Genomic DNA, 27193 nt, shown 5'->3' on the forward strand with positions numbered 1-27193 from the left:
GTTGGGTTGATGGTAAACTGCTCTCTAAGAAGTGCTTCAACTTGCAGCTTTAATAGAGATATCTATTCCCTGTCATGTTCTGCCTTGTGCACAAGTATGAATATCAACACACTGCCTTTTTTTTTTTTTTCTTGGTGTTTTCAGGCTCCAGAAGTCTGAGTGTAAACCCTCACTCAATTAACTTCCTTAAATCCTGCTGTTGCCTGTTGTGAGCAAGAGTTGTAGATATGAGTAGGAGATTTCTTTTGAAAAGAATGATAATGATATAATTAATACTGTTGACATTTAAATGCTTGTCATTATATTTCATAGTTAATGATCCTTCAAGAGACATTTTGGTAATTCAAACCTTCCAGAATTATATTTTCAAGCTTCTTGAGATGGGGGAAGATAATTTGTTACGCTGGAATACTGTTGATTTATATTAATGAAGTTTTCTTGTAATGTTGAAGCATAGTTTCTAATGCATATTTAAACTTACCACAACAAATGAAGGATATCTTGTGGATTATGAGATCTCTAGTACATGTGGAATGTGTTTTTTTCTGGGAAATAAAGTAATGATACATTTATAGTTCTAGGTTTCCAGTATTGCTTTATCGTGCAGTACTTCATAAGTTAGCCTTGTGAGAGATGGAAATGAGAGCAGTCAGGCAGATATGAGGAATTCCTAGAATAACAGCAGTAGTTACTAGAGACTCTTCAGAGGAACATGCTCAATAAACATAATGCTCAATAAACATAATGAGATGGGAGGGGCAGAAACGTGCAATTCATCTTTCTGCATCTCTTGCAGCATTGGCACAGGAGCCAGGCAGCAAGTTTCTTGTCTTATTTTTAAAGTCTGCTGCAGATGCAGGTGTTTTAAGAAAATAAATTACCTTAGATCTATGTAAAGGAGGCTCCTGGGTAAGGGAGTACAAGAATCTGCTAAAAATGCTCATACCTGACTATGTGCTGTAGCATTTCCTGCTGACAGAGGTCCTGGTAGAGAGGAATATGGAGGAATCTGAGTATTAAAAGAAAGGTGCACAGTGTGTGTGTACAAGCATCTGTAAATGATAAAAGAGCTGCAAAAGATCACTGTTAGAAGTATGTTTTATCTGAGCTGTTCCAGTACTTTGACAGACATATGCTGTATAGTGGCTATTAGTCAAGATATTAATAGGCTGAGGGAAATCCTCAAAACCAAGGATAAGTTCAAATTACTTTATGTGCTGAGGTATACATGGTATGTTCTACATGGCTTCCCAATTCAGAAGAACAATATCCAGCATTACCATTACTAGAAGCATCAGGAAACACTGTAGGGGAACCAAGGTGGGTAGAAGTTACCACAGGAAAAAGCCATGAGTATTGTTCAGCAAAGGTTAATAATTTTGAGGAAGGTTTGTTATTTTCCAGGTGTTCTGTGTTGTTAGCAGTGACTGTCTGCCATTAGTCATTGTTCTGAATCAACTCCTGCAATTGTGCTTGTATATCAGGTTGGTGAATGACTGACAAGTACAAGCCTGTAAGTTGCAAATGTTGCTTAGACAATTCAGAAATCAAGAATGCAACTACTGTCCCATATGGGGTCAATGAGGAAGTTTTGAAAAGGGAAGTATGTATACCCTGTGACTGGAAAGGAATATCAATAGGGATTTCAGGAGTGGCTAAAACAACACCTTGTACTGATTGTTGAAGGGAAATAGGTGGTAGTTAAGCAGTTGGTATAGCCTGTTCTACAAGCTGTAACTCTTCCTTTGCTTCTTCTGGGAGCGTGCAGGGGAAAATTTATATTAGAATCACCATGCAGCCTTTCAAATATATGAGACAGCTGAGCTGGAGAAATTCCTAGCCAGTTAATATCTCCTAACAATTTCTGAAAATGATTTAATGTTTTCAAATTGGTAAGGTGTAGTTTGATTTTTTGTGGATAAATGGTACACTGATGTAAAAAATAACTAAGGTATGAAAATGCTGGAGTCTGTTGTACCTTTTCTGGGGTCACCTGTAAGCCCTGTCACTCTTGATGAATACACAAGTTCTTTAGTATTTCTTGTACTTCTTCTTGATCACAATGAGCAGACAAAATACCATGCATATAGTGAAAAATTTTTGCCTCTGGCCTTTTGTATCTCACAGGTGCAATAGCTCGGTGTACAAAATTTTGACACATAGTTGGATTATTTTTCATTCCCTGTGGAAGAACTTTCCACTAATATCTTAAAGCTGGTTCTTCCATTTTAATACTGGATATTGAAAAGGCAAATCTACACGTCTGACTTCTGAAATGGAATAGTGAAAAAACAATCCTTTAAGTCTATGACTTCAAGGGGCCAGATGGAAGGTGTGGCAGCCTGGGTTGCAATGGGCCCATAGAGACTATAATGGCATTAGTAGCACTCAGATAGCATTCACTATTTCCCAGATTTCTTTTTGATAACAAAAACTGGAGAATTCCAAGGGCCGACTGAAAACTCAGTATGATTGGCACCTAGATGTTCTTTAACCAACACTTGCAAGACAAAAACTTCTCTTTAGATAGGGGCCACTGTTCAACCCAGACAGGATCATCTGAAATCCATTGAATGGGGTAAGCACAGGGAACAGAATCTTCAACAGCAGCTCCTAAACAAAAGGATATCCCAATCCTTTGTGATCTGTGCTAATTTTTGAAGGCAGGCATTCTTTCATTTCTTGCTGCTGCTTGCCTAATCCCTTTAAAGAGTGAGATTTTAGAGTATTCATCATGGCAGTTACCTGCTCAAATGGGCTATATAAGTGCACTCCCATTTGTCTGAGGACATCCTGTCTCCATAGAGATATTGGTAATTTTTGTAAAATGTATGGTTGAAAAACTCCTGTTTTTCCATTGTGGTCCTGCCATGTGAGATGTGCAGAACTCTGCCAGGGCAATAACACTTCACCTACTCCTGCCAAAGAGTAGGCCCTTCTTGTAGAGGCCATGATTTTGGCCAGTGCTTTAAAGCCATGACAGACTTATCTGCTCCAGTAAGTCCTTCAAATTTTCTTCCTTGTACAGTTAATGTTAGTGTGGGTTGTTGATCAGTAACTTCTTGAGAACAAAAATTTGTTGTTCCCTAGCTACCAAATCCAGTAGCTCCTCTCACTCATTTCTGTTCCTGAACAAGTTTAAAATATGGAAGTCTAAGAATTTGTGCTGTTCTAGGTTTCTCTGGGATCTCAATGACTTGTTGACACCATGCCAAAATCATTATAGTACCCAAATAATCCTCATTTACTACCCCAGGCGTTACAAGAAGCCCTTTTGCTGGTTAGCCACTACTGCCTAAGGTAAGGCCTACTGTACCAATAGGAAGAGGCCCCATAATAGTGGTAGGAATTTTTTGAATCCCCAGTTTAGGAGTTAGCACACATCAGGAGGTGGCTTAGAGATCCAAACCTGAACTGCTGGGGCTTCTCTGCTGAGGCTTTGAAGCTTTGATTTGCTGGGGTCATTTGCAGAGGTGTCAGTGAGATCACTGCCCCTATTTTTTGGGGGGCAGGGGTAGGCCCCACTCCCAGTTTCCTGACAACTGAACCCCATTGTTACAACATCTTGTTCTGCATTGAGATGCCCAGTGAAACCCGCTGTGACATTTCAGACATAATTGAGGAGGTGGTCTGGATTTAGGATGGCTCTTTGTCCTTCTCCAATCTCTCACTAGATGTCCCCCTTTACCACAATTAAAGCATTTTGTCTTTTTGACTGATTGCAAAGCGGTCGCCATTAGATGAGCATTGTGTGTAGCAGAGCCAATATCCTGCATGTTGTATCTGTAATTGTCATGGTCTGTCTAGAACCTGCCAGTGCCTGCTTAGAATCCTTATTAAGATTTTCAAATGCCAGTTGTTTTAGCAAAATGTCAGAAGCAGTGCTGTTAGCCACACTCCTCTGAATAGCCATAGCCAAATGATTAATGAATTGTTCAAAAGACAGGTGGACTTTTCACTGGGTTAAAAACTGTCTGGATAACCCAAAGAGTTGTGATAAATGGAGTTAACTCCAGCTGGCAGCTGGTAACAAGTGGTGTACCAAAGGGCTCAGTATTGGGACCATTTCTATTAAATATTTTTATCAACAATTTGGTTGAGAGTATTGAATGCATGCTCAGCAAGTCTGCAGATAACAGTTGAGCAGGAATGTTGGTCTGCTCGAGGGTTGGAAGGTACTGCAGAGATCTGGACAGGTTAGATCAATGGGGTGAGATCAATGATATGGGTTTCAACAAGACCAAGTGCCAGGTCCTGCACTTTGCTTGCAATAACCCCAAGAAATGTTACAGGCTGGGGGAAGAGTGGCTGGAAAGCAGCCCAGTGGAGAAGGATCTGGGAGTACACGTGGATGTCAGGCTGAACATGAGCCAGCAGTGTGTCCAGGTGGCCAAGAAATCCAACAGCATCCTGGCCTGTAACAAAACCAGTGTGTCCAGCAGTAGGGAAGTGATCGTGCCCCTCTACTTGGTCCTGCTGAGGCCACAGCTTGAGTATTGTGTTCAGTTCTGGGCACCACACTATAAGAAAGACATTGAGGTCCTGGAGCAAGTCCAGAGAAGAGCTGTGAGGCTGATGAGGGGTTTGGAGGGCAGGTGGTATGAGGAATGACTGAGGGAACTGGGGTTCTTTGGTCTGAATCAGAGAAGGCTCAGGGGAGTTCTTATTGCTCTCTACATCTAACTGAAGGGAGGTTGTAGAGAGGCTGATGTTGTGTCTCTTCTCCCAAGTAACTAGAGATAGGATGAGAGGAAATGGGTTGAAGTTGTGCCAGAGGAAGTTTGACATTAGCAAAAATTTCTTTACTTAAGGAGTGGTGAGGCATTGGAATGGGCTTCCCAAGGTGGTGGTGGAGTTTCTGTCCCTGGACGTGTTCAAGAAGCATTTTGATGTGGTGCTTCGGGATATGGTTTAGTGGTTGTGGTAGTTGGATTATGGTTGGACACAATGATCTTGAAGGTCTCTCCCAAGCTTAATGATTCTATTCTATGAATCTCTGGTTTAGTCTCATAGTTTCCAATGGTTGTGGTAGTTAAAATTACTCTTAGAGATTTTTGTACCATTTGGTTCTTAACTCCCAGATATTTAGTATCAATTTAATTGCTATAATATGACTTTGGCTCAAATTTGAAGCTAAGCCAGAGAGTTGACCTCAAACATGCGTTGGAGATTAAGTTTTATGAAGGTGAATTGTGCTCCTAGTGTCTTATCCAGAAGCTCTGCAGCTCCCTCTGCCTTTCTTCTGCTTTACTTTTACTTCAGAGGGGCTAAATGTCTGTAACTGTATCCTTTAAACTTTTCTCCTTAAGTAGCTTTCTGAGCAGTTTTTCAGCATATCGTCTAAGAGGTTTTTCTGCCCCAAACTGGTTATTTTTGCAGAGGAGATAATATTGATTGTGAACTAAGCAAATCAACCACATGCTGAAAGATGTTGATGAAAAGGATATGTTATCAATAGACTGGTCATTAGGAAGTTGTAGCCACTACTGTTTAGCACATCAGCGTAGTGCAGGAGGAAAGCAAAGTGAGATTTTTCTTTTTAACAATATTAATTAACTTCTAATACATTTATAGGAAGATAAATGGTTTCATTACAGTCTTACAATGAATTCCTTCAGCAGAATTAAACATTCATGGAAACTTCTTGACAATTGTGGTAACAAAACATCAAAATCTCTTATGCTTTTCCCAGATGCCTGTAGCCTCATTCATAAAATCAAATAAATGAAAATACCTTGCTTGCAGAGTGCCCTTTGCTTGATTTTCATAACTTTATTCATAATGCTATAATTTAATTAAGAGGAGAAAAAGTAACAGGTCTCTATTTAGGGTATGTTGAGGGCCTGGTAGCTCTAGCAAAACGTGACATTTTTTCATCTGTATAAGGCTAGTTATGTAAGGACGAGAATTACATGGGTGATACGGTAATTGGAGACTTAGTTCAGTGTGTGAGAGCAAAGATATCAGCTGCACAAAATCTAAACAGTTTTCTGTTGCAACCATCTTCCTCTTCCGAGTCTAGAAGAATAAAGATGCAATGTGGTAATCTCTGGGTTTAAGAACACAATAAGCAAACTACAGAAAGTTGAGTAGTTCTTCAGAGAGCAATGACTACATTATTGCTAAATGTGACAAACATGTTTAAGTGAAATGAAGATGTCAAACTAATGTGTCCTTTCTAACGATCTGCTGACCATGTCCATATTTTATGTAAGTGTGTACTCCATAATGATTTGAGCAGCAATGCAACACCTTAAATCAAGAGTGCAAAATATAAATTCCCCTCAGAAACCACCTAACACTGAAAATACTTAATCACTGGAAGTATCTGAGGACTTGACTTGAAAAGTAACTGGTTTGTCTTCTGTTTATGTGCACATTTTCTCCTCAAATTCAGATGGGATTTAGTAAAACTACCTCCTGTCACTCCAAGATAAGAGACCTGTTTTCACAGGGCGTTTCATCACCAACAAAATACCAGAGAGAGGCAAGCTGCTGTAAACAAGAAATGCTAAGTAGCCACACAAGCATTAGTTCCCTGTAAAATATTGCCCTGGCTTGTTCCTCCCATGTGGGTATGACCCTTGTATTTAAAATGTGCACTTAAACATGGTTCTTTCTTGTTTCCTTAGGCTACAGATGCAGATGCTGGTGTTAATGGTCAGGTTCATTACAGTTTGGCAAACTTCAACAATCTTTTCAGAATCACATCAAATGGTAGCATTTATACAGCAGTCAAGCTGGACAGGGAAGTAAGGGACTATTATGAACTTATTGTTGAAGCAACAGACGGAGCTTTGGACCCTCGGCATTCAACGCTAACTTTAGGAATCAAAGTGCTGGATATTGATGACAACAGCCCTGTTTTTACTAATGCTTCCTACACTGTGACTGTGCCAGAAAACCTACCACCAGGCACTGTCTTCCTGCAAATAGAGGTAAGAAGGCATTATGGAGTTATGTTTTGTAAATGTTCTGCAATACTAAGCTTGTTCTTAATCAGCTTTTTAGTGATGCTGCAGTAAGAGGTTGTGAACTGGAGTGGAGGAAGTTATGACACAACATTGAAAAATGCAAATCAAAATACTTTGAAGCTGAGGTTCACTTGGAAAGAGCAATTATTAAGAACAAGGAAACATCAAAACCTATGCTGCTACTGTAATTTTTTTTGCTTTTGTTATACACATTTGAAGGGCTTTTGATTTGTTTTTGAAAGCTCATCATGTAATTTCTACATGTTTACATTAGTAGCAAAGGAACATTTTATCTTAACTGATTTAGACATTTAATTCAAGCCCAGCTACCTTACCTCACATTATGCTTGATGAAGATAAATAGTTGCTTCTGTAAGCAATTAATCTAATACCAAGATTGTCATCTAAGATAGCTGGAGTAAAGTGAACATCTGAAGGTGTCTTCTCTTCACTAACTATAAGAGGTACTCAGTCAAGTGCAATTCAATCGTTTGAGCTGACCCAGATCTCTAAAGACAGCAGAGAAATACTTCTAGCAAACAGCTTATGTAGCATCCTGATGAGTTGGTCAACATCACTTAATGAGAAGAATTTGTCGAGGGGCAACTTGAACAACAATGTTTTTCTCTGAGCCTGACCACAGATAAATCTAATGTCAAATTACAGCTAAAGTGTACTGATGAAAATTAATATTCTTTGTCTAAATACTGGTATGAAATAAAAGCAGCTGTGCTGCCATATGGAGGTGAGATCAAACATCTGCTCAGCCTAACCTCCTCTCCCTGGTAGTGAACCATAGCAGGTGCCCAGGGAAAAGAACAAGAACAGACTGAGCTTCCAGTGACTCTTGCCCAGAGTAGAATATTGTGTTTGTTTCCTGTGGCAGCTATCTCTGGATTTTATAACCTTAAGCAGAGTTGTCCTTGTGTTTGTGTAACAGTACTAGGTCCATCCAATACTATTAGGCTAATATAAAAAAGCTAAAGTTGTTTTTATTAGTTTGCTTTTTTATACTCTAGATATGGTAGGAACTTTTTGTGAAAATGCACTTTTTTGGTTTTAAGCACGTTGGATTTTTTTCTGCATGGCATTTTTTCTGCATTTGCCTCTAGGCAAAGGACGTTGATCTTGGTTCCGATGTTAACTATCGAATACGGACACAGGAAGCACTGGAGTATTTTGCACTGAACAAGTACACAGGAGAGTTATCACTTGTGAAGTCCTTGGATTATGAATCATTCTCTGACACAGAACCAACCTTAATCTTTCTTGTGGAAGCCTTCGATAGCAAGGGGACGATGCCTCCTGGGCTTGCTACTGTCACAGTGAGAGTGAAGGTAAGAGAAATAACTTGTTAGTTGGTAGCTTCCTTATGTTTCTTACAAAATCCTTCCTCAGCCCTTACAGATCCTGATCAAACACCAGAGCATGGTTAGCAGTATGTCCACTTTCCTGGTTTTTTCACTTGTATGAAGCTACTGCTTTTTTCTGACAGCAGCTGGTTCAGTCAAACATACACTTTATAACAGCTATAATTATTTTGCTATATGCAATTATATAGTTAAATCTTGGGTGACAGATTTATGAAATATAAGAATACCTGGCAGACATAAATATGTTTAATCCTTTGGAATCCCTGAAAGATTTAAGTACCTACCTAATGAAATTGTTTGCAAAAATTGCACCATCACGTTTCAGTTTAAGCTCTCATAAACTATAATTTTATGACTCATTTGGGTATATTGAGTGCTGATATGGCACACCACATCCTATATTTCAGATCCTGGTGCTTCTAAATGCAGAGCTGCAAAGAAACAGGCTTGTTTAATGGTCTGACTCAGTGAGAACTCAGTGAGTTACAGCATTACCTCTGGATTTCAGTTATCTCACCAGCAATATGAGGATAATGGTATTCTGTTCGGTAATGATCCACAAATTAAAGTATTTGTAGCTGAAAAGTTAGCATTTACCCGTCTTAATTTGATTGATGTACTCATGTCCAAAAGGAGAGAATACTTTAGATGCTCTAAATCATGTTCTCTTGGATTCTCAAAGGTACGGTTCTGGAGCCAGTTAGTCCAGTCCTTTTCAGCATTTGCTTCATTTTTGTTGATTGTGACAGTGAAGAACTAATTACCTAAGAGTTAATTACTCACATTTTAGCTAAGAAGCAGTAATTGTAGCAGAAACAAAAGCATAGCTCACAAATGTGCACTGTGTATCTGCAGATGTTACAAATTGACATACGATTTTAAGCAAGTTACTACTGACCGCAGAATTATTCTAGGGGCAGTAAATATCTCCAATTAGCTTTGATGGCTTATGTAGAAGACTTCTACAATACCTTTCTGTCTCTGCAGAATTTGTGACTGAGATGGATCCAGGCCGCTTGTTTCCTAATAGTCTGTGGTCTTGAATGGAAGTTTCAAGGTCAATCAAAGAAAATACAGCATTTGACATCATTCCCTGAACTTTTTTGTTGTTGTTATTGTACTTCTAAGAAGGTTTCAACCTTTTTTTTGTTTCGTTTTTTCTTAAAAGAAACTTTTTTTTCAGAATTAAGTATTTGGGTGTTTTTGTTAGGCTTTTTAAAGGTACTTGTTTTCAAATAGGTCTGTACTGAGAGAAAAGCTATAGTCTGCATCATAGGGCTGACCCTGCTCTATGACTGTGCATTGGTATTTTATTAATTCATGCCAGGGTGCAGGGAAGCAATACAGTTCAACTTGATGACCTTGTGCAACAGGAGCTTGTGCAAAGGAGGAGTTGTGGGAATAGGGAATTTAAGAAGGGGATTAGTAGGATGAAAAAATTGATCTCTGGTTTTCCTGGTAACTCTTCCCACACATGAGCAACAAAAAGGAATCATGATGATAGTCATTTGGAAAGACAGTATGTGAGAGGCTGGAATGCTAGGCTGAAGCTAGGAGTAAGTACTTCAGCAGTAAAAGGTTGGAGGCAGAACAGGGCTTGAAAGTGAGAACAAGCAGCTTATATTTTAAATGGGAGAGAAAAATAAAGACATTGGGTATTGACATACTCAGCAGCAGGATGGATTTCTCAGTGGATCAGGGGGCATAATTAGATGTTTATATGTATCACTGAGATGATGCTTAGGTTCCAGCCTTGAGTGGCAGGTAGAAAAGTATTTTGAGTAGCAGTTGAGAGAACGGGGGCCAGCTCATTGAGAATGCATTTTTAATACCTCATTTTGTTGGGCAGATGTCGTTAATGGGCTATATGTCAGATGGTGGAAATTTTACAACCCTAGTCACAACTGATGTATTGAATAGAAAGAATGTCTTAATTTGAGCTTATTGATGAACTTCTCAGATACAAAATTTACAGAAGCAGGGAGGAAGGAGGAGTTTAAAATCAGAAGGTCAGTTGTGCTGACCTTGTGTGTGATGAGAAAGATCCACAGGAGGACACCTTAAATGTTCACTGCTTCATTGGAGTCTTTCATAATTTATTTTTGACCAGTCAAGATGTCTGCATAGGTAACTGAAGGGTTTCTAAATCTCACTGTTTCTGTCAGGCCATCTGCCAAATCAGAAATCATGTTTGGGGACAGGGTGCTTCTGCATGGGGTGTACATCTCTGCCATAAATTTGGAGGAGTTATTCCCTCCCACTCAGCCTGTCATTTGCTCTTACTCTGGGACCATGAACTGAATGTGTCTTTTTCCTCTTAGTAGTAAATGTGCTTTCAGTTTGCACAGAAGATTGTATTTGAGTAATTATTTTAATACAGTGTTTGTGACACCTAAGTAGGTAAAAAACGAAGTGCGGTTACAATGTAGGCACTAACATAAGAGTTGTGAGGATTGCAGTCTTTAATAACACAAAATTCAGCTAGGGGAAACCAGAAGCCACAATAGTGGATCCAAGCAGAGAATTTGTGTAACCAATTGGGACTGGAACAAATTGCCCAGGAAAGTTGTGGATTCTCCATCCCTGGAAGTGTTCAAGGCCAGATTGACAGGATTTTGAGCAACCTGGTCTAGTGGGAGGTGTCCGTACCCATGGCAGGGGGTTAGAACTAGATGAGCTTCCAACCCAAACCTGTCTGGGATTCTATGGTTCAATCCCTATAATCTTCAGAGTATTGATTTTATTACAAAGGTCTCCAAGTCTTTTTAAGCTTGTGCTGTTCCATTAACATCTGTCATTTTCCACAGTCCAGCTCTTAAGCAAAAACATTGTAATTCTCACTGTGCAATAGGGTTCTGTTAACCAACTGTGGACATCTTATGGTGTCATCTGTCATTTATATGATACAAACCCAAACGAGCAGCGGTGCAGTAGACTCATAATCAGACTGATCTTTGTAGCTTGCAGGAGCATGGATACACAGAGACTCTTGCTTCCTGTCTTTGGCATGACAAGTTACAAATAATTTGTATTAACCTTCCCTGAATTTGATCTAAACACAGGCTGCATAGCAGAATGCTCACTACAGAAAAAAACCAAACAGATAAAACAAAGCTTAATCTATACCTGCCTGTTAGTGTTGAAATACCTTTTTGGCCAGTACTGCAGCCAAATGGCCCTTTATATTGTGTGGCTGTTGTATGACTTTCATTGAAGAAAGCCAAAGGAAAATTCATCAACTGTTTCATCCTTTCTTCTACTGAAGAGCAACAGTGTAAGTGGCATTGATTTCTTCTCACCGGAAAGATCAAACCACCTAAACAGAGATTTTTCTTTGTTTCCCAGGTCTCAGATTCCTCTTGCTGCTTTCATAGCTTTTCACCTTAAGCTGAAAATAGTAATGAGCCATCTTGTCTTGGGATAGCATGAAAGATTGAACAAGTAACTGTAACTGATTGAACACAGTAACTGATGATTGTGATCTGACGTATAATCAGGAACACCAAATGTTTTATCCAGTTTGGATTTTTAATATAAATAATTATACAGGTTAGATGTAGCAAATTTTATCAGTCTTGAAAATATAGGTTAAGGGATAAAAACATTTGCAACTCCAAAAAGCAATTTGAGTGTTGTTTTTGAGTGGCCTGCCACTATCAAAGTGTCATTTCTTTCACCATTGGGAAGAGCAGAGATCTGCATTCCCTCAGTGTCTGAAAGGGCTGAGTTTGTAAAGAGTGCCTGTAGTACACACTGCAGTACCCACAAGCATCACCTCACAATATAAATGTTTTACAATATTGGAAGAAGTTAAATCATTCCTGTTCAAATTTTGTGCTTATTATTAGGATTTAGCATTTAGAAGCAATTGCTATGGTAATAAAGCTTCTTAACAGAAACAGGACTCATCTTTTTCAGTTTATATTGATGTTAGATGAGTAATGTGTTCCTCAATACATATTATAATAACTCCTGTATCACGGGCCCTGTAAGGTAGTTGCATATTTTATGCTGCGATCTCCTCTTACTATTATTTTCACCACTGTTTTGTATTACTTTGTCTCCTTGTTAGTTGTAATTGCTTTTTCTTCTCGTGTTCTGGGGTTGGTTTTCTTCTTAGGTTTCAAGTAGAGTACGTAGTATAATGAAGCCATTACCACTGGCTGATGATTCAAAGTGATAGAGCAACAAGAATAAATAAAAACATCTTTTTTTTCTAGATTTCATTACAATGTCATATTACAAGATGAAAAACCAAATATTTCATACGATTTCTACAATGGACTCAGTCTACAGTGGACTGAGCTAAACATTGTACAATAAATTTCCAGATTAAAACAAGGAGATGTCTGTGGATGAATCAACCTCTCAAACCAGTTGCAGCCAGGAGTAAAGCAAAATAAAAGTGTGTTAGATGAAATGTGCAGGAACTCAGCATTTGAGACAGTGGAATAAAATGCTGCAGAAGGACCTTCTTTCACAGAGCACACATCTGGGCACACATCTAAGAGGTTACCTAAAGAATGGGAAGGAGTTTCCAGTAGTTGATACTCCAGTATTTGGTGAAATTAGGTATTGCTGTATTATTCCCTGTTAGGAGTGTAACTCATCAACTTCACCTCTCTCCCCAAAAGCTGCATTTTTCACCAGTCAAAACTTTGAAGGCATTCTTTTACAGATGTAATTTGAAGTGGAAATAATCACGGTAGGTTTTCATTGCATATATGATTATTGATTATAAAATTAACTTGTTACTACATTTGTAAAAGAAACAATTTTAAAGCTGAGAATCAGTGAGATAAGTGATAAGTAGATTTTTTTTTCCATTACTCCTATCATACACCTTTGGAAGTATAAATTGTTCTGTACTCACCTTCTTCATATACACTACAAAAACTGGCTGATGAAATGAAAGCACAGATTATAAAGGAAATAATCGAAAATATCTTTAAAATAATTATTTTTCTGTATGATTTTAAGGCATTTTACAGATACTCATTTCTAATCCCTTTGCAATCAATTTTAAAGGCTAGGTATACTTTGATGTGTCATTTTATGTTCCTGTGAACCATGCTACAGAATTGTTTGGGTAATTTATAAAAAATCACTCATTTAAGTTAATAATACCAGGAGGTATTATTAACCTCCTGAAGGATGAGAGCTTGCTTGAAATCTTAAGATCCTGGTTATTGTCATCTTCTTAGATAGTATAGTAAATGCCTATGGTAGTCCTTTAGGGACTGATAGCAGTTCTTAAGGCCTGGAGAATATTGTACCTTCTCAACTTGCATGAGTGTTTAGTGAAAGAATAGGTGCAGTTTACATGCATGCATGAATATATTATGTATATATAATATAGATTTATAGTTCAATCAAGTCTTAGCTCAAGTAAAGCTCAGTGATTGTATTTTGCTGCAGTTTTTTATATGGTACGGTAGACATTTAAGGGAAGAGGAAAAGAAAAAATAATCTAATAAAGGGATTTTTGGTTTTTTGGTTGTCTTTCAGAAAAAAATAAACTCAGCTCTGTGAGAATATTTTTCTGAAGTCACGGCTCAAATTTTCAGTTCTTTCCATGCTGAGTCTGTGATTCCAAATACAGTAACCTCGTTTTAGAAGAGCTTTAAATTATTTTCAGACCACTGTATGATTTAAGATCCCTATAATATGAAAGTTAATGAAATTTGCAATTTAATATTAAATTTTTACATTTGTACTGTTCTCAATAAGGTTGATTAGAATCATACTGAAAGGCTTTGGAAACTCCATAGAATCATGGGAGGATTTGCAAAAATTTTGGTTTAGCTGAGTTTAGAATAGAGGGCAATAGATGGATATTACCAGACAGCACGGCCCAGAGGAATAGATAGTAAGGAATGTTGGCATTTAAGAGGTTCTGTGGCTTGAATGTGACAGTGGTAACAAAGATCTCATCCAGTGTGAACATCAGTGAGTGGTGTGCTGGAGAGGTTTATGCTAAGGAAAAGCAGAAAAGCCCCACTTGGCATTTGCTTTACAGCTCAATAGAGCTTCATGAACCTATTGCAAAGCCCTAGTTACATCAGAATGAAAGCATTTGCTTGCTGGGGCTCAAAACTGTTTTGTTAAAGAGCAGTATAAGGCTGCTCATTCATGATGGGTGTTAGGAGTACACGAGGCTTGACCACCTGTAATGCTCTGAAGTGCACTCACTGCAGCTGTGTGATGGGGAGACTTGTGGTGATTCTTATGGGCAACTTTTATTTTGTCAAAAGTGGAAACATTTCAGCTTGAACTTTTCTATTAAAAATAACTGGGTGCTTTAGGACTGAGCCAGGAAGAAAAGCACGTGGAGCTGTTCTGTCTAGTTATGACTGAAACATTAGGTGCCTGTTCTGTCAGTTCAGCTAAGGTTTATGAGGCACAGTCATGCATAGAGCTTGTTCTAGAGAAAAGATAAGGTAAAGAAGGCTTTCTGTGTTCTACTTAATGCTTTGTTTTCTATTTTTGTGCATATTGTAGTGATCCATATATCATGAAAAAAAGGTGCATTAAGTATAATGACTTAGTAATTTTCTATAGCAGAAGATGCAGTTTATCCTTTTTAAACAGGATTATGCTTTTCAGTACCTTAAGTCACAGATTTTCAGGTGCTAAGGTCACATAAAGGTATTCAAAAGTTAAAAAAACATGACATGGTGATTCTCCCTATGCCCTCCAGTGAGAAAACAGCAGAGTTGTATGTCTTGCTACTGCACCAGAGAACCTCACCAGATAGGGCTGTGGATTTGCAGGTAAACATAGAGAGATGGTTTCAGGAAAAATGAAAAATACAGATAAAAATCTGAATGGGAAAATTCACCTGCTTCCTGGAGATGATTATAAGCAACCAGATTGTGGGAAGGAAAAGCTGCAGAAGAGAGTTATAGGTGTAGTATTGGGTCATTAACGCTGATGGAGATTTCATAGAGGACATGCACTCTTCTCTGTGTGCATGAGGTTTTTAAAAGGTCGTGTCTCCCACTCTAAGACTTTTGGGGTCTATGAACCAAACCAGTCCCAAACAGACTGATTCAATCAGTTGTAAGACCTATGCATGTAGTGTTGTATGACATTTCCCCTATCCTATTTGGGATGGTTTTTAATATTCCATACCTAGGATTTCTGTCTTCATAGCTACTTTGTGTCTGCTGTCTGCTTCAAATGAAGTCATTCCACATCTTTTTTCTTTTTTTTAAGTTAGAATGGCTGTGATTTGAGTTTTACAATGTGAGATTGCCATGTGATGTTGGTTTCTTTGCCACAGCTGTGTAGTCTGGAGTGGAGTTTCTGGGAGCAAAATGGAGCAAAATATAGTTTATTTTACAAGCACAGTGTCACTCTGAAAAGTTGTGTGAAACAAGATGGTTTATGTAAATAGTCATCAGTATTTCATTCTTGGATGAGGTAAATTATTTTCTTGCAAACAGGTAGAGAAATTGAAATTATAAGATTCAATGTCTATAATTCCATGCAAGCATGCTTATCTATTTGAATTTGGGTGTTTTTCTGAAATGTTTTCATTTCTGTGCTCTCCTAATTTGAATTGCCTGGTAGTCACTTTTTGATGATCCAGTCTTTTTGTTTGTTTGTTTGTTTGTTTGTTTTAAATAGAGATGTTTATTATACTTTCGTTTCCTCTGATGAGGTATGGGTGAATGTTTTAAATGACTGTGTAATATAGTGTGCCAGCCAGTATCAGCATATTGCATTTGCAGAGCTTAGGCACAGATTCTGCTTTAAGGGGAAAAAATCAGCTCTTCATTTGTGGATCAGTAAAGTTAACCTTGCTTCTTACTTTTCTGCAAAAACCCCAGAAGATTTTAATCTATGTCACGCCACAAAACTATGGAAATACTAGTATCCAAAAATTAATAAAACTGTTCTCCACAGAGTTCAAGTTAAGTAGTGGCTCTGTAGAAGAACTGCAGAACAGTTTTATTACTAGAATACATATTATGATTTAGACATGTGTGTTCAGTTTTTTTAATGGAACATACAGATAAAATTTCTGGAACTCTGTGAGAGAATTTTCACAAAAAAAAAATTTTCTGGCAACTGACCACAGTCAGAATGATTGCCTTTTTAATAACCAGTAGTGCTGGCTGAGTTTCTGTATGTTTGCATGGGCCACCATGTCACCGAGAGCCACGTGCATCCAACTGCGGCATCCACCTTGCTGCCAGCTTGCACGATCCATCCAGGACAGGATCTTTCACACATCTATGACTGTGCATATCCATATGTAGCTGTGTACGCATATATAGGTGTGGAAATATATGTATGTGCACATATGCACTACTGCTTCAGTGAAACTGGGCTTAACACAAGCCTTTGAGGATGCCTTTTGACAACATACACCTCAGCCTGAAGGTCACCACCTTAAACTTTCATGAGGTATTGATGCTAACCTGAAGTTACATTTTTTGTTTGTTTACTGCATATTAGAAGTAACAAACATTCTAAAGCAACAGCAGCTCAGGAATTTTAGAAAATTAGCAGAACCGCATTGTGGCCCACAGCTTGTGAAGCAGATGTCATGGAAATCTCTGCTTTGCTTGCTTATGAGACTGTGTTCTTCTGCAGAATTTTGTTCTGTTGATCTGTTGCACATGAATATTGGTTTTGAAACTTTGGCACCTTCCCCTTGTGTGTTTTTTATGCTGTGGTAATGGAATTGAGAGCCAAGACAGACTGAATGGCAAAAATAGACTTCCTAGTGAGGAAGAACTGATGGGGTAGAGTTTGAAAAAAATGGTAGCAAATGCATTAATAATTTTGTTTGAACTACAGAACTAAACTCTCAATTATGTTTTGCAGGATATGAATGATTACTCTCCAGTATTTAGCAAAAATCTCTACAGGGGAATGGTTGCTCCTAATGCAGTCAAGGGCACCATTATCACCACCGTTTCAGCTGAGGATCAAGATCCTCCGGTAAGCAAAAAGGTTCTATTAATGCTCTGTGCCCAAAGGGGAAATATCTTTAACCCTCATGAGTGACCTAACTCTCTCAACAACAAAGGTGATTATTATGAGTTTCACAGAGAAGTAACTCATACATTTTTTTTGTCAGACTGTCCTGTTGTTATTCTGGACAGAGACTGTGTTTACAGTGATTGTTTCTGAAGCTGGAAAATCAATGATACAGCTCCTTTCTGTCTGGAAGATTTTTTGAAAGCTCTTTATCTGACTTCATAGTGTAGATGAATAAGAGGAACAGGCGGGAAGGGAAGCTGTGCCTGTCTTTGGTACAGTTCTGCAGCTTAAAGAGGAAACAAAACACAACTGTGTAAGATTGTCACTTTCTTGATTTTGCTGTCATTGTGCATTTCCACTCTGAGATATCACAGGGTCACATAGAGGTACATAGCTCATCTGCCAGCCCTGATGGATGCACAGTATTTAAACCAAGTGCGTCTGTTTTGGGAATAGTTTATTTTTACCACTTTATCACTCTTCCTTGATGAAACACTGAATTGACAGGACTGGGCATAAATTTTTTACTTCTTAGCTATTCTAAAGGGTAATGTAGTTTTTTGTAGTCAGATGTTGATGAACATTGGTAACCAGATGATATGCAGAGGACAATAAAAACAAAGATTATCTGCAGTCAGGTTTAATTTTTAATTGTTAGTATTTGGCATATTAAGGAGAATCCTCAGGGAGAAGAGTTCAGGGAAAATGTGCCATGCATTTTAAAAACTTACGGCACTGCAGCTAAACTGCAGCTGAGCTAAATACGCTACATAGTAATTTATGTTACCCCCCCAGGAGAGAAATGGCTAAATCAGTGTTTCTGTAAGGAGGTTGTACTACCTCCTTGTAAAATTCCTGAGGCATAAAGTTAATTAAATTCTCTCCAACTGATACATGGCAATAGGTTGTTACTGAACTTGGAGGTAGATAGCTTATAATCACTGAAGATCTGGACTGTTGTTTGTTTGAGATATATGAAAGACAGAAGTATCATCAAATAGGTGATGAAGAACAGTTGTTATCAACTGATAGTGCTACAGAGTATTTAAGGAATGTGGCAGCAGAAGACAGACATTATTTGTGCAGGAAACAAGAAATGGAGATGTGTGCCTTAATGTCTAGATCTGGGTAATTTTAGAGGGTCTGTAAGAATCATTGGTGCCCAGTGTTGAGTGCTTTGCTTGGAGGATGGAGCCTCAGGTGGATGTTAAGCTCCTTCCAAAGAATGCAGGCACATTATAAGAGGGTCCCAAGCAGCCAACATGTGAATCAAAAATCTACTTAATTAAAAGCAAAATAGTCAGGGCATGCATGTGTTAGACTGATCAGCTGAGACAAGTGGGAATTTCTACTGTCTTGCTTTAGAGGTGCTTTTAAAATGCACAGCCTAGGATCATTCTCTTCAAAGCGGGCACCTGGACTCTTTTTCAAAGACAAATTTGGATGCACTCATAGCTCTCACCATGCAGCAGGGAAAAGATGGGGCACTGGTAGTGCATGCTCTTCTCTCTGCATCTTGTTATATTAATCCATAGCATTTCCCTGGGAAGTTAAGAGGGCTGTGCTACCATCCCTCCACTAACTGAAGGACTCAAACCCTTAGCTCTTTTTCCATATAAAAAAAACTGCCAGAGAAGAGGCTGGACAGAATTCTGACAACCTTGAGGCGTATCTTCAGGTGTGGAAATCTTCCAAGACAGGAATTTGCCATATAGGCAGCAAGTTGCAGCAGCTGTGAACATTGGAGGTGTGCAAAGTTAACCAGACTTTTATCCTCATCACCTGGTCCTTTTCTGGACTTGAACCATTAAGCAAGGGCATATGTCCCTCATAGCACTGTAACACTCTGAAACACTCTGCCCATATCACAAGTGGAGTCAATTCAGAGTGATCTGCCAGTGGAGAATGGGGAAAACTGGTTGTGCACCACTGTTAGAAATTCTGTTTTTTGATTACCACAGTAGAAATTAAGAGCAGTAGGCTCTTAGTCCCATATTCATAGTCCTATAGATGTGTCTCTGTATTTGCTTCTGGAAGGTTTATCATACTGGCCTTTGAGAAAATGCTGCAGAAAAGGATGTTAAGGATCTGTGAAACTAGGCAAGAAGATTAGTTTCTGCTCTGTGGAACTATCAGCATGAATGGGTTAGTGAGGATAAAAAAATCAGTAATTATTCATGGCTGCTTTCCAATGTGTTTTTTGTGGATCTTTTGTTTACTAGTATCTTTTGCCCTACAATAAGATATTTTGGTCTTGATAATGTATTTGCCCATTCTTATATTGAATCCAGTTTTATAATCCCTGCATATGATGTGTCAGCTAACACTGAAATAATGGAGGAAACAAACTACAGATATTTTGAAGGATAGTAACATGAGCTATTTGACTGGTGCTTAGTTTGCTTGTTTCGTTTATCAGAAGATGAATATTCCCAGAATGTTTATAACCTGAGGTGCTTGCTTTTCCTGTGTATGCCCTTTTTGTATGCTTATCTCTATGAAAACTGGAATATTTCTTCTGTGGGCAGTTGCCTTGCATATTCTGATTTTGTTCATTTGAAATGTCAATAGAAACAGATGCAGAACACTTCTAATGAGCAGCTAGCTTTGAGAACTCCAGAAGATTCAATTTAATGCTTTATCCAGTCTCATAACATCTTGTAAGGTTTTTGTTCAGTGGAGCCCCTCTGTCAAATCAAGAGTAATTGTCCTAATTCTTTTGCATGCACAGACTAAATGTAAGATGCTAACAGGTATTTAATTAGAGATTTCATAAGTATTTCACTAGAGATGAAAGCATTTTCAGGCAGTCCAGGGCTTGATCTTTAATTATTGCTGCTGGATTTCACAGTGTCTGCTCAAGATGAGTATTTGGGAAGCATACTGCTAATTCAAAGAGTTTTTAAAGTAATTTTATCTCATGGCTTTAAAAATTTATGTTCTGTTTGTGTTCTGCTTGTTACAGTTAATAATTTAGAATTTCCAGACTTACTAATTCAGAATTTCAGGCCCACTTCTTGAGTTGCATACTAAAGAAGAAAATACTTCAGATTTTAGAGTTTATGTAAATTATTCTAGGGTGAATATACATGAGTGTACCATTTATGATCCATAGATGGTATAGGACCCACCAGAATTGTTCAACTGTCTTTATAGGCTACTTTGAGCATGTGACAAAGAATATGTGTCACCATGTAAATTTTGATTTTAGCATCACTTTCCTTTTTTTCCATAGAATTTCACAAAATTTCTCTTAGTGAACTCTTCACGATGCAACTAATTCAGAATTACATTGAAATCTACAGGTAGAGGTAATTAATTAAACTCCTTACCAGTTTCACATTTTATCTCTAACACCCTCAGGTGTTTTCTAATTTCAGATCATTCTGTATTCTGATCTCCAGGAATTGGATCTTCACAAGTAGACTACAAATGAAAGCAAAATCTATTTTCTTCTGCTCTTTTCTGGGCCGGATCATTCTGATTTTGTACCTCTGTTACCCATTTGGATAATGGGAGTAACAATTCCCAGTTTCCTTTTGTATTGCTTTCAGAAATATACATAAAAACACATAGAAGCTACTGTTGTGTTACACTTCTCACCATTTGTCTGGCTTTATTGCTGTACAGTTTTTTTGCAGCAGATCTGTGCCTAGCTGCGAGTTATCTTGTCAGTGCACATGTCCACCCTTTATGGCCTTTTCTCCCGGGACTTTCCTGTACAGCCCCATCATCTACCCTCAATGTTGGGGATATTTTTTGACCTCTCAGCTGAGTCATTTCTCTGAAGCAAATGGAAGCTAAAGGAATTATGCAACAATAAAATAAATTGAAGCTGGATGAGCTTAAAATCTTAAGTTTCATATTAGTCTTGAACTCTCAGGAACATTTGTGGGTTGAGAGACTGACTGTGGTTCTTGCCACGTACAGTCCTGCTCTATGGTTTGTTTGTGAATATTCTGTATTTGAGTTTTGTTGTCAACATAGGAATGCTATGTTGATTTAATTGATTTAGATGAGAGGAAAAGATGATTAATATTTGAGGTAATAATAGTTGTTTCCAAATAGAAAAAAAATCTAGAAAATTTCTCTGGAGGTTTTTTTAATTACATTGGTGCCAAAATATAGTAAATAAAAAATAAGTCTCTGTTTTGCTATTTTTAGAAATAAGGAAAAAGCATACTTGATAGTCATATTAGGAAAAATAACCTGATGAGAATTTTGTTTATTTAGTAACAAATTACCTTGTGTGCGCAGGCTTAATGATGATGATAGCTTTTAGTCTTAGAAGCAAATGTGAGGCTCATCTGTCTTGGGTTAGTGCAGTGATGTTTTGGAAGTGGAGGGGCCACAGGGGTGGCTGCTTTGAGAAGCTGCTGGGGAAGCTCCCCTGGTTCCAGTTCTGACCCTGCCTCTGCCCAAGGCTGAGCAGATACAGGCAGCTGGTTGTGCCTCTGGAGGAACATATTCAAGAAAGGGAAAAGAAAACTGCAAAGAATTAAAAGAAGACCTGCAGGGCAGAGAAGAGGAGGATGTGAGAACAATTCCAGAGCAAAGACACAAAAGTCAGTGAAGAAGAATGGGGAGGAGATGCCCAAGCAGAGATTTCCCTGCAGCCTGTGGTGAGATGGCAGCTCTCCCTCTGCAGCCCATGGGGGAGCACTGTGGAGCAGTCCCTGAAGAACCATGGTGGGACAGATGTTGATTTGTAGCCCCTGAACTGTCACAGGTGGGCAGACATGGAGCTGCAGCCTGTGCAGGATCACAGAGAGGGGCAGATGTGGATCTGCAGCCATGGAGGACCCTGTGCCCAAGTTGGTGACTGTTCCTGAAGCAGCCGTGACTCTGTGTGCAGCCCAGGCTGGAGCAGTTCCTGAGGGACTGCACCTGTGGGAGGGACTCATGTTGGAGGGGTTCCTGAAGGACTCTTTCCTATAAGAGGGACCCACACTGGAGGTGGGGGGAAGACTGTTAGGAGTCCTCCCCCTGAAGAGAAAGGGGCAGCAGAGGCAATGTGTGGGGAACTGACTCTGAATCCCTTGTGCCACTGAGGGGGAGGTGGGAGTTGAAGCAATTCCAGCCCTGGTGGAAGAGAGGGGTGTGGAAGGGTCACAAGTGTCTACATATCCAGATAATACAGAATTTGCTCTGCTGAAATACATTTATTTAGACAGCAGTGTGCAAAAAAACATACTTCTTTGCTTTAAACCCCTTCTTTGGGGCCCCTGTTTTTTTTACAGCTGTGACTGCATGTTATATTCATATGGGCTTCACTACATTAGTAACTTGCTGCTTCATCACCTTTTAAGCTTTGAAAACAGTGGTTTACTGTCAATATTAAGGAAGGGGCACTGGCTGAGAATGGATGTAACCTGTTCAAATTTAATATGGTTAATATATTTAACCAGCATTCAACTCATCCAAAAAGAGGCTGGGTGATTCCTGCCAGAAGTGTCTGCAGTTTTTAAGTTATATAGGTGTCAGGAACCATCGTGGTGCTGCTGGAGAAGCTGGTGTGCAACCAGGGACTGATGGGACTCTGGAAATCCCAGGGGCAAGCATTGTCACATATTTAGCTTTCTGGGACATGGCAGGTCACACAGGTCAGTGCAAGCTGCCAGGCCCAACCACCACTCTGATGTGGGAGCAGCTGCCTCTTAGGTTATTGCTTACAGGCGTTGTATTACTCCAGGTCTTCTCAAGGTCTCTGGAGGGTCACTGCTGGAGTGGGATCAGTGACACATAATGGATACTTTAAGAAACTTCATTCTTCACAAAAAATGTTATTTAGGCAGTTAGTGTTAAAACAGTTAAATCAGGTAAATAAATATCCTTCTATTAGAAAATGCTGAGTTACCGATCTAAAATAATATCTGTCAATGCTGCTTCTGATTCTGCATTCAGCTTATTTTTGGGCCCATATGCATGCAGAGAATTTATGATACATGTGTGGGCTGCCTGTGCTTCTAGTCATTGAAGCAGGGTTTGAACAGCAGGAGGCTTCAGTACAGGACTATGTGAAATCTGTTAGCAAACCTGCATTTTCTGTTATGAAAAATGTATTCTTCAGTTTCTTTTCTGATGTGATGCTTTGGGCCAGCTCTGATACCCAGTAGTAAGAGGCACTGGTGATCCTCAGCCCCCTGGTGAGAGGCAGTTTCAGATGGGGAGGGCCACAGGCATCCAGTCACTTTGCAGAAGGTCTTGTGACCACCTCAGCCCTACAGAGTTGGGCAGGCTCACCTCCTCAGTAAGGACAGCATGGATGTGAACTTTAGGTAGTTGTGCCAAAACTGCTAGATATGCACAGCTTGGACAGAAAAAACATGTAGATTATGTTTAGAAGTGCTGCAGGTCATAAAAACCCAGGGGTTTTACTTTTTGGAGGGGAGGATTTTGAAATTTATTAGATCTTCATCACTCACCTTTGCTGAAAACTAAAATCCTCTGGTGCTGCTGTTTGGTTTATATGTAAAAAGTTTGCACGGCGAGTTTGCTTAGACAGCCTGGTACCATTTTCATGTAGTTTCCTCTAAAAGAGAAGTGTAGGAATGTCAAATAGTCTGGACTACACTAGGTGCAGAACTATGATATGACTCTTCAGAAAAGAATATAACACATCCTCCTGTCTTCAGCTACAAGACACTGTAACAAGCTGAATAAGTGTTGGAGTTTATGGAGCATTTAGCAGTTTCTTGAACTTCAAAGTTGTTTGTATATTATGTTAAAACATATTTGAAAGCTATATTCACCAACTGTAAGCCATGCCCATCTTCTATTATTAAAAAATTCCTGTAGTTAGAAAGCAGACCACTGTTCTTGGCTGTGTTTAGGTAGGTGGGTTTTCAGCTCTCTTCTTTCCAAATCTCTGGTCATTTTTCTTGCCGAACCTCTCAGATGTCACTGTAGAGTATTTTGAGGGCAGATTACCAATGTTGTGTTTTAATCCTCTACTTACTTAATGAGATGTGTAAAAATACAACAATATGTAGGTTGCTTTGTATTGCCTGACAGGGCACACCAGCAAGTCGAGTCCGATACAAAGTGGATGTGGAGCAGTTTCCTTACAGTGCCAGCATCTTTGACGTGGAGGAAGACTCAGGACGTGTAGTAACCCGAGTAAACCTAAATGAGCAGCCAAGTACAGTGTTTAAGGTATGAATTCAGGTAGCTGTATATTGTCAGTAAATGTTATCTTTCTGCATAGGATGACATTCCTTTTACCTTCACATTTCTCTTTGTTGCTTGATATTGTATAGAAAGATGTGACATTTTTATTTTATTTGTTTCTTCCTCAAATGTTTCATATATTTTTGATTTCAGAAAAATCTTGAATGAATGTGATTGCTACTGTTAAGAGGTCAGAAGAAGGAAACCTCATTTTTTGAAAGTTCCCTTGCTATCTCTTTGTTTTCAACAGGTCTGTCAGTGCAGCACCTGTGAGAACTTTGTTAGAATAGTAAGATACATTGTAAATAAGGTTACTGCATAGTTTGGGACTACCTGTTCCCAAGACCTACATCGTAAAAACTTTGCCTTTAAGGAGACTTAAATTAAAATTACTATTGTGTACTTAGTGTGGAATATGTTATGTTTTTAATCAAAGTCATCAGGACAGATCTCCGTGTTAAATCCTGGAGTGAGGGGGATAGTTAAAAATTAAAACTGAAGTCGGTCAGTAAGCAAAAAAAAAAAAAAACCAAAAAAACCCAACTATCTATATTATGTGTGGGGTTGTGTTTAATTTCTCTACTTGGAAATTGTGAGCCTTCTGTATGGTCATTGAGATGTGATTTATGTCTTCTTTCAGTGATTTATTTTGAAATGAGGATTATAGAGAGGCTTATTTGCATAATTGTTCAATATAAGGAACAAAGCTGTCTGCTTCGCTGTTTTGTCCCATCAAGCAGTACTTTGCGCTTGATTAGCATTGAAATGTGCTCACTGTTTTAGGAACTTAGTGTTAGTGCTTTGGGAACAGTGCTAATTTGAGTCCTTTTCAGTTTTTAACTAACAGAGAAAACTCCAAGAGGAAGAGAATTATCTCTTGGTTAACATCACTGGAGGGTAACTTTTCTATTGCTTCACTTTTTATTTTTACTTCTTTGTAACTGTTCTGTGTGGCTGTTTGCTGAAGCTATGATACATGTCATTCATGTGGATGTGGGGCTACATTTCTATATGAAGACAGATTTATCTAAGGGGAGATCATTGGTAAGTTTATCTGAGCACTACTTTTCAGAAAATATGGAAACTTAGGAAATAAGCACCTCTAAAAGGCTCCAGAAATCACTGGATCCAAGACCATTTGGCTTGTATCAGTCACTGACTCTTCTGTGAATTTTCCCAATCAATTTTTAACATACTCATATTTTCTGCAATTATGGTGTCTTGCACTGGTGAGTTTCCTATTATATTGATGGGAAAAAAATGCCTTCTTTTGTTTTAAGCTGTCTCTTCACTGACCTGAGAGTAACTTGGGCCCACAGAAAATTAGTTGAAAATGCTTTGCTAGAATGAGGTGCTGACCTGCTCATTCTTCTGACCTCCTGAAAAAAAAGGATATTTAGAGAGAGAGAGCAAACTGGGAAACTGTCCATTACTCCATCTTCAGTGAGCTGGTCTGTCATCTTCCTGCAAGTAAATATCTTCCTTCAGATGAAAGCTGAAAATAGGGGAATCTTTTTGTCCCAGCAAACACAGATTAAGTAAACAAGTAGACATGAATGAAGAGTATCTAAGAAAAAGAGTTATACCAGGCCCCCTTTGGAGAAATGTTTTTTTAAATGTTACAAATGTCAGTCTTTTCCATGTTTTAACATTCAGATGATCTCTTTAAGAAAATTTTTGGGGAGGGCAGGAAGTTATTTTAATTTTCTTTTTTTGGTATCAGATCTCAGTTTTAGATAATAATGTCAGCAACACAGAATTTTTACCTAACACTTTTGGCTTTTTAGGAGCTACCCATGGTTTCTCAATTAAAAATACATAAGTGTTTACCTGAACTATATACCAATAAAGAAGTTGATACTGATTTCTGGAGTTCTGAGTAAAGTTAGATTTGAAGGGAATAACCTAAAAAATGTGCTTCAAGCTGGCAGTGTGTTTTGGAAAGATATTTGTAAAAGACTGATGTATTTTTGTTCCAGTTTACTGTGTTTCTGTAAATTCTCAAGTAGATGGTTCAACTTGTGGATCACTATCATCTTTTTCCTCCTAAGTTTTGTTCTTACACAATGTAGGATTTGCAGAGAAAGAAAACCTCATCTGCCTTCTCAGACTATGAAAATACAAGAAGTTTTGTTGCAAGTCAACATAAAAAGTGTTCTTGCCTATACTAAGAGAGTCATTTTCTTTATTGTTTCTAGCTAGTGGTCATTGCCTATGATGATGGGGAACCTGTGAAGTTCGACACTGCTACTGTAGAAATTGCTGTACTGCAGCCTTCAGTAATTCCACGCTTTACGCAGGATGAATACAGGTAAAACATTCAGTCATTCATTCCTTCACTCACATTACAACTGTTATTGTTTAAGCTGCAATAAGCTCCTGTTTGAATGCTACTCTGAGATGATACATGGGCTACAAAAATAGTCTGTTGTCAGTGTGGAAGTGCTGCCTCTGCTTTTGTGTCCTCTGCTGTTGACTTTGGATCATGGAAGGAAATAAGACACAAAATTAAGCTCTGAACCAAAACACCAAAAGCTTTGTGTACTGAGAGCCTATGCCATCTTTACTGTTGGAAACAGAAGTGGATGCTGCTCTGGTCCACCAAAAGCCCAACTGTGTGAAGTCACATGCAGGACTTTTTCACAGCATTCCCATTTGACAAAGTGAGGGTAACAAAAT

The 27193-nt window shown here is 38.6% G+C and overlaps 1 protein-coding gene across 1 annotated transcript in view; it reads left to right on the plus strand.

Annotated features, from left to right (window-relative positions):
* Nucleotides 1-27193, plus strand: part of PCDH15 (protocadherin related 15) — a 350336-nt gene that overhangs the window by 239529 nt on the left and 83614 nt on the right. Inside the window, exons 19-23 of the mRNA XM_030453000.1 lie at nt 6633-6938; nt 8087-8311; nt 17186-17302; nt 24359-24499; nt 26713-26825. Coding sequence (XP_030308860.1) covers nt 6633-6938; nt 8087-8311; nt 17186-17302; nt 24359-24499; nt 26713-26825 — 902 coding nt within the window. The remainder of the gene's footprint in view (nt 1-6632; nt 6939-8086; nt 8312-17185; nt 17303-24358; nt 24500-26712; nt 26826-27193) is intronic.

The sequence above is a fragment of the Calypte anna genome, chromosome 6 (genome assembly GCF_003957555.1).
Source record: "Calypte anna isolate BGI_N300 chromosome 6, bCalAnn1_v1.p, whole genome shotgun sequence".
In the NCBI taxonomy this organism is placed as follows: Eukaryota; Metazoa; Chordata; class Aves; order Apodiformes; family Trochilidae; genus Calypte; species Calypte anna.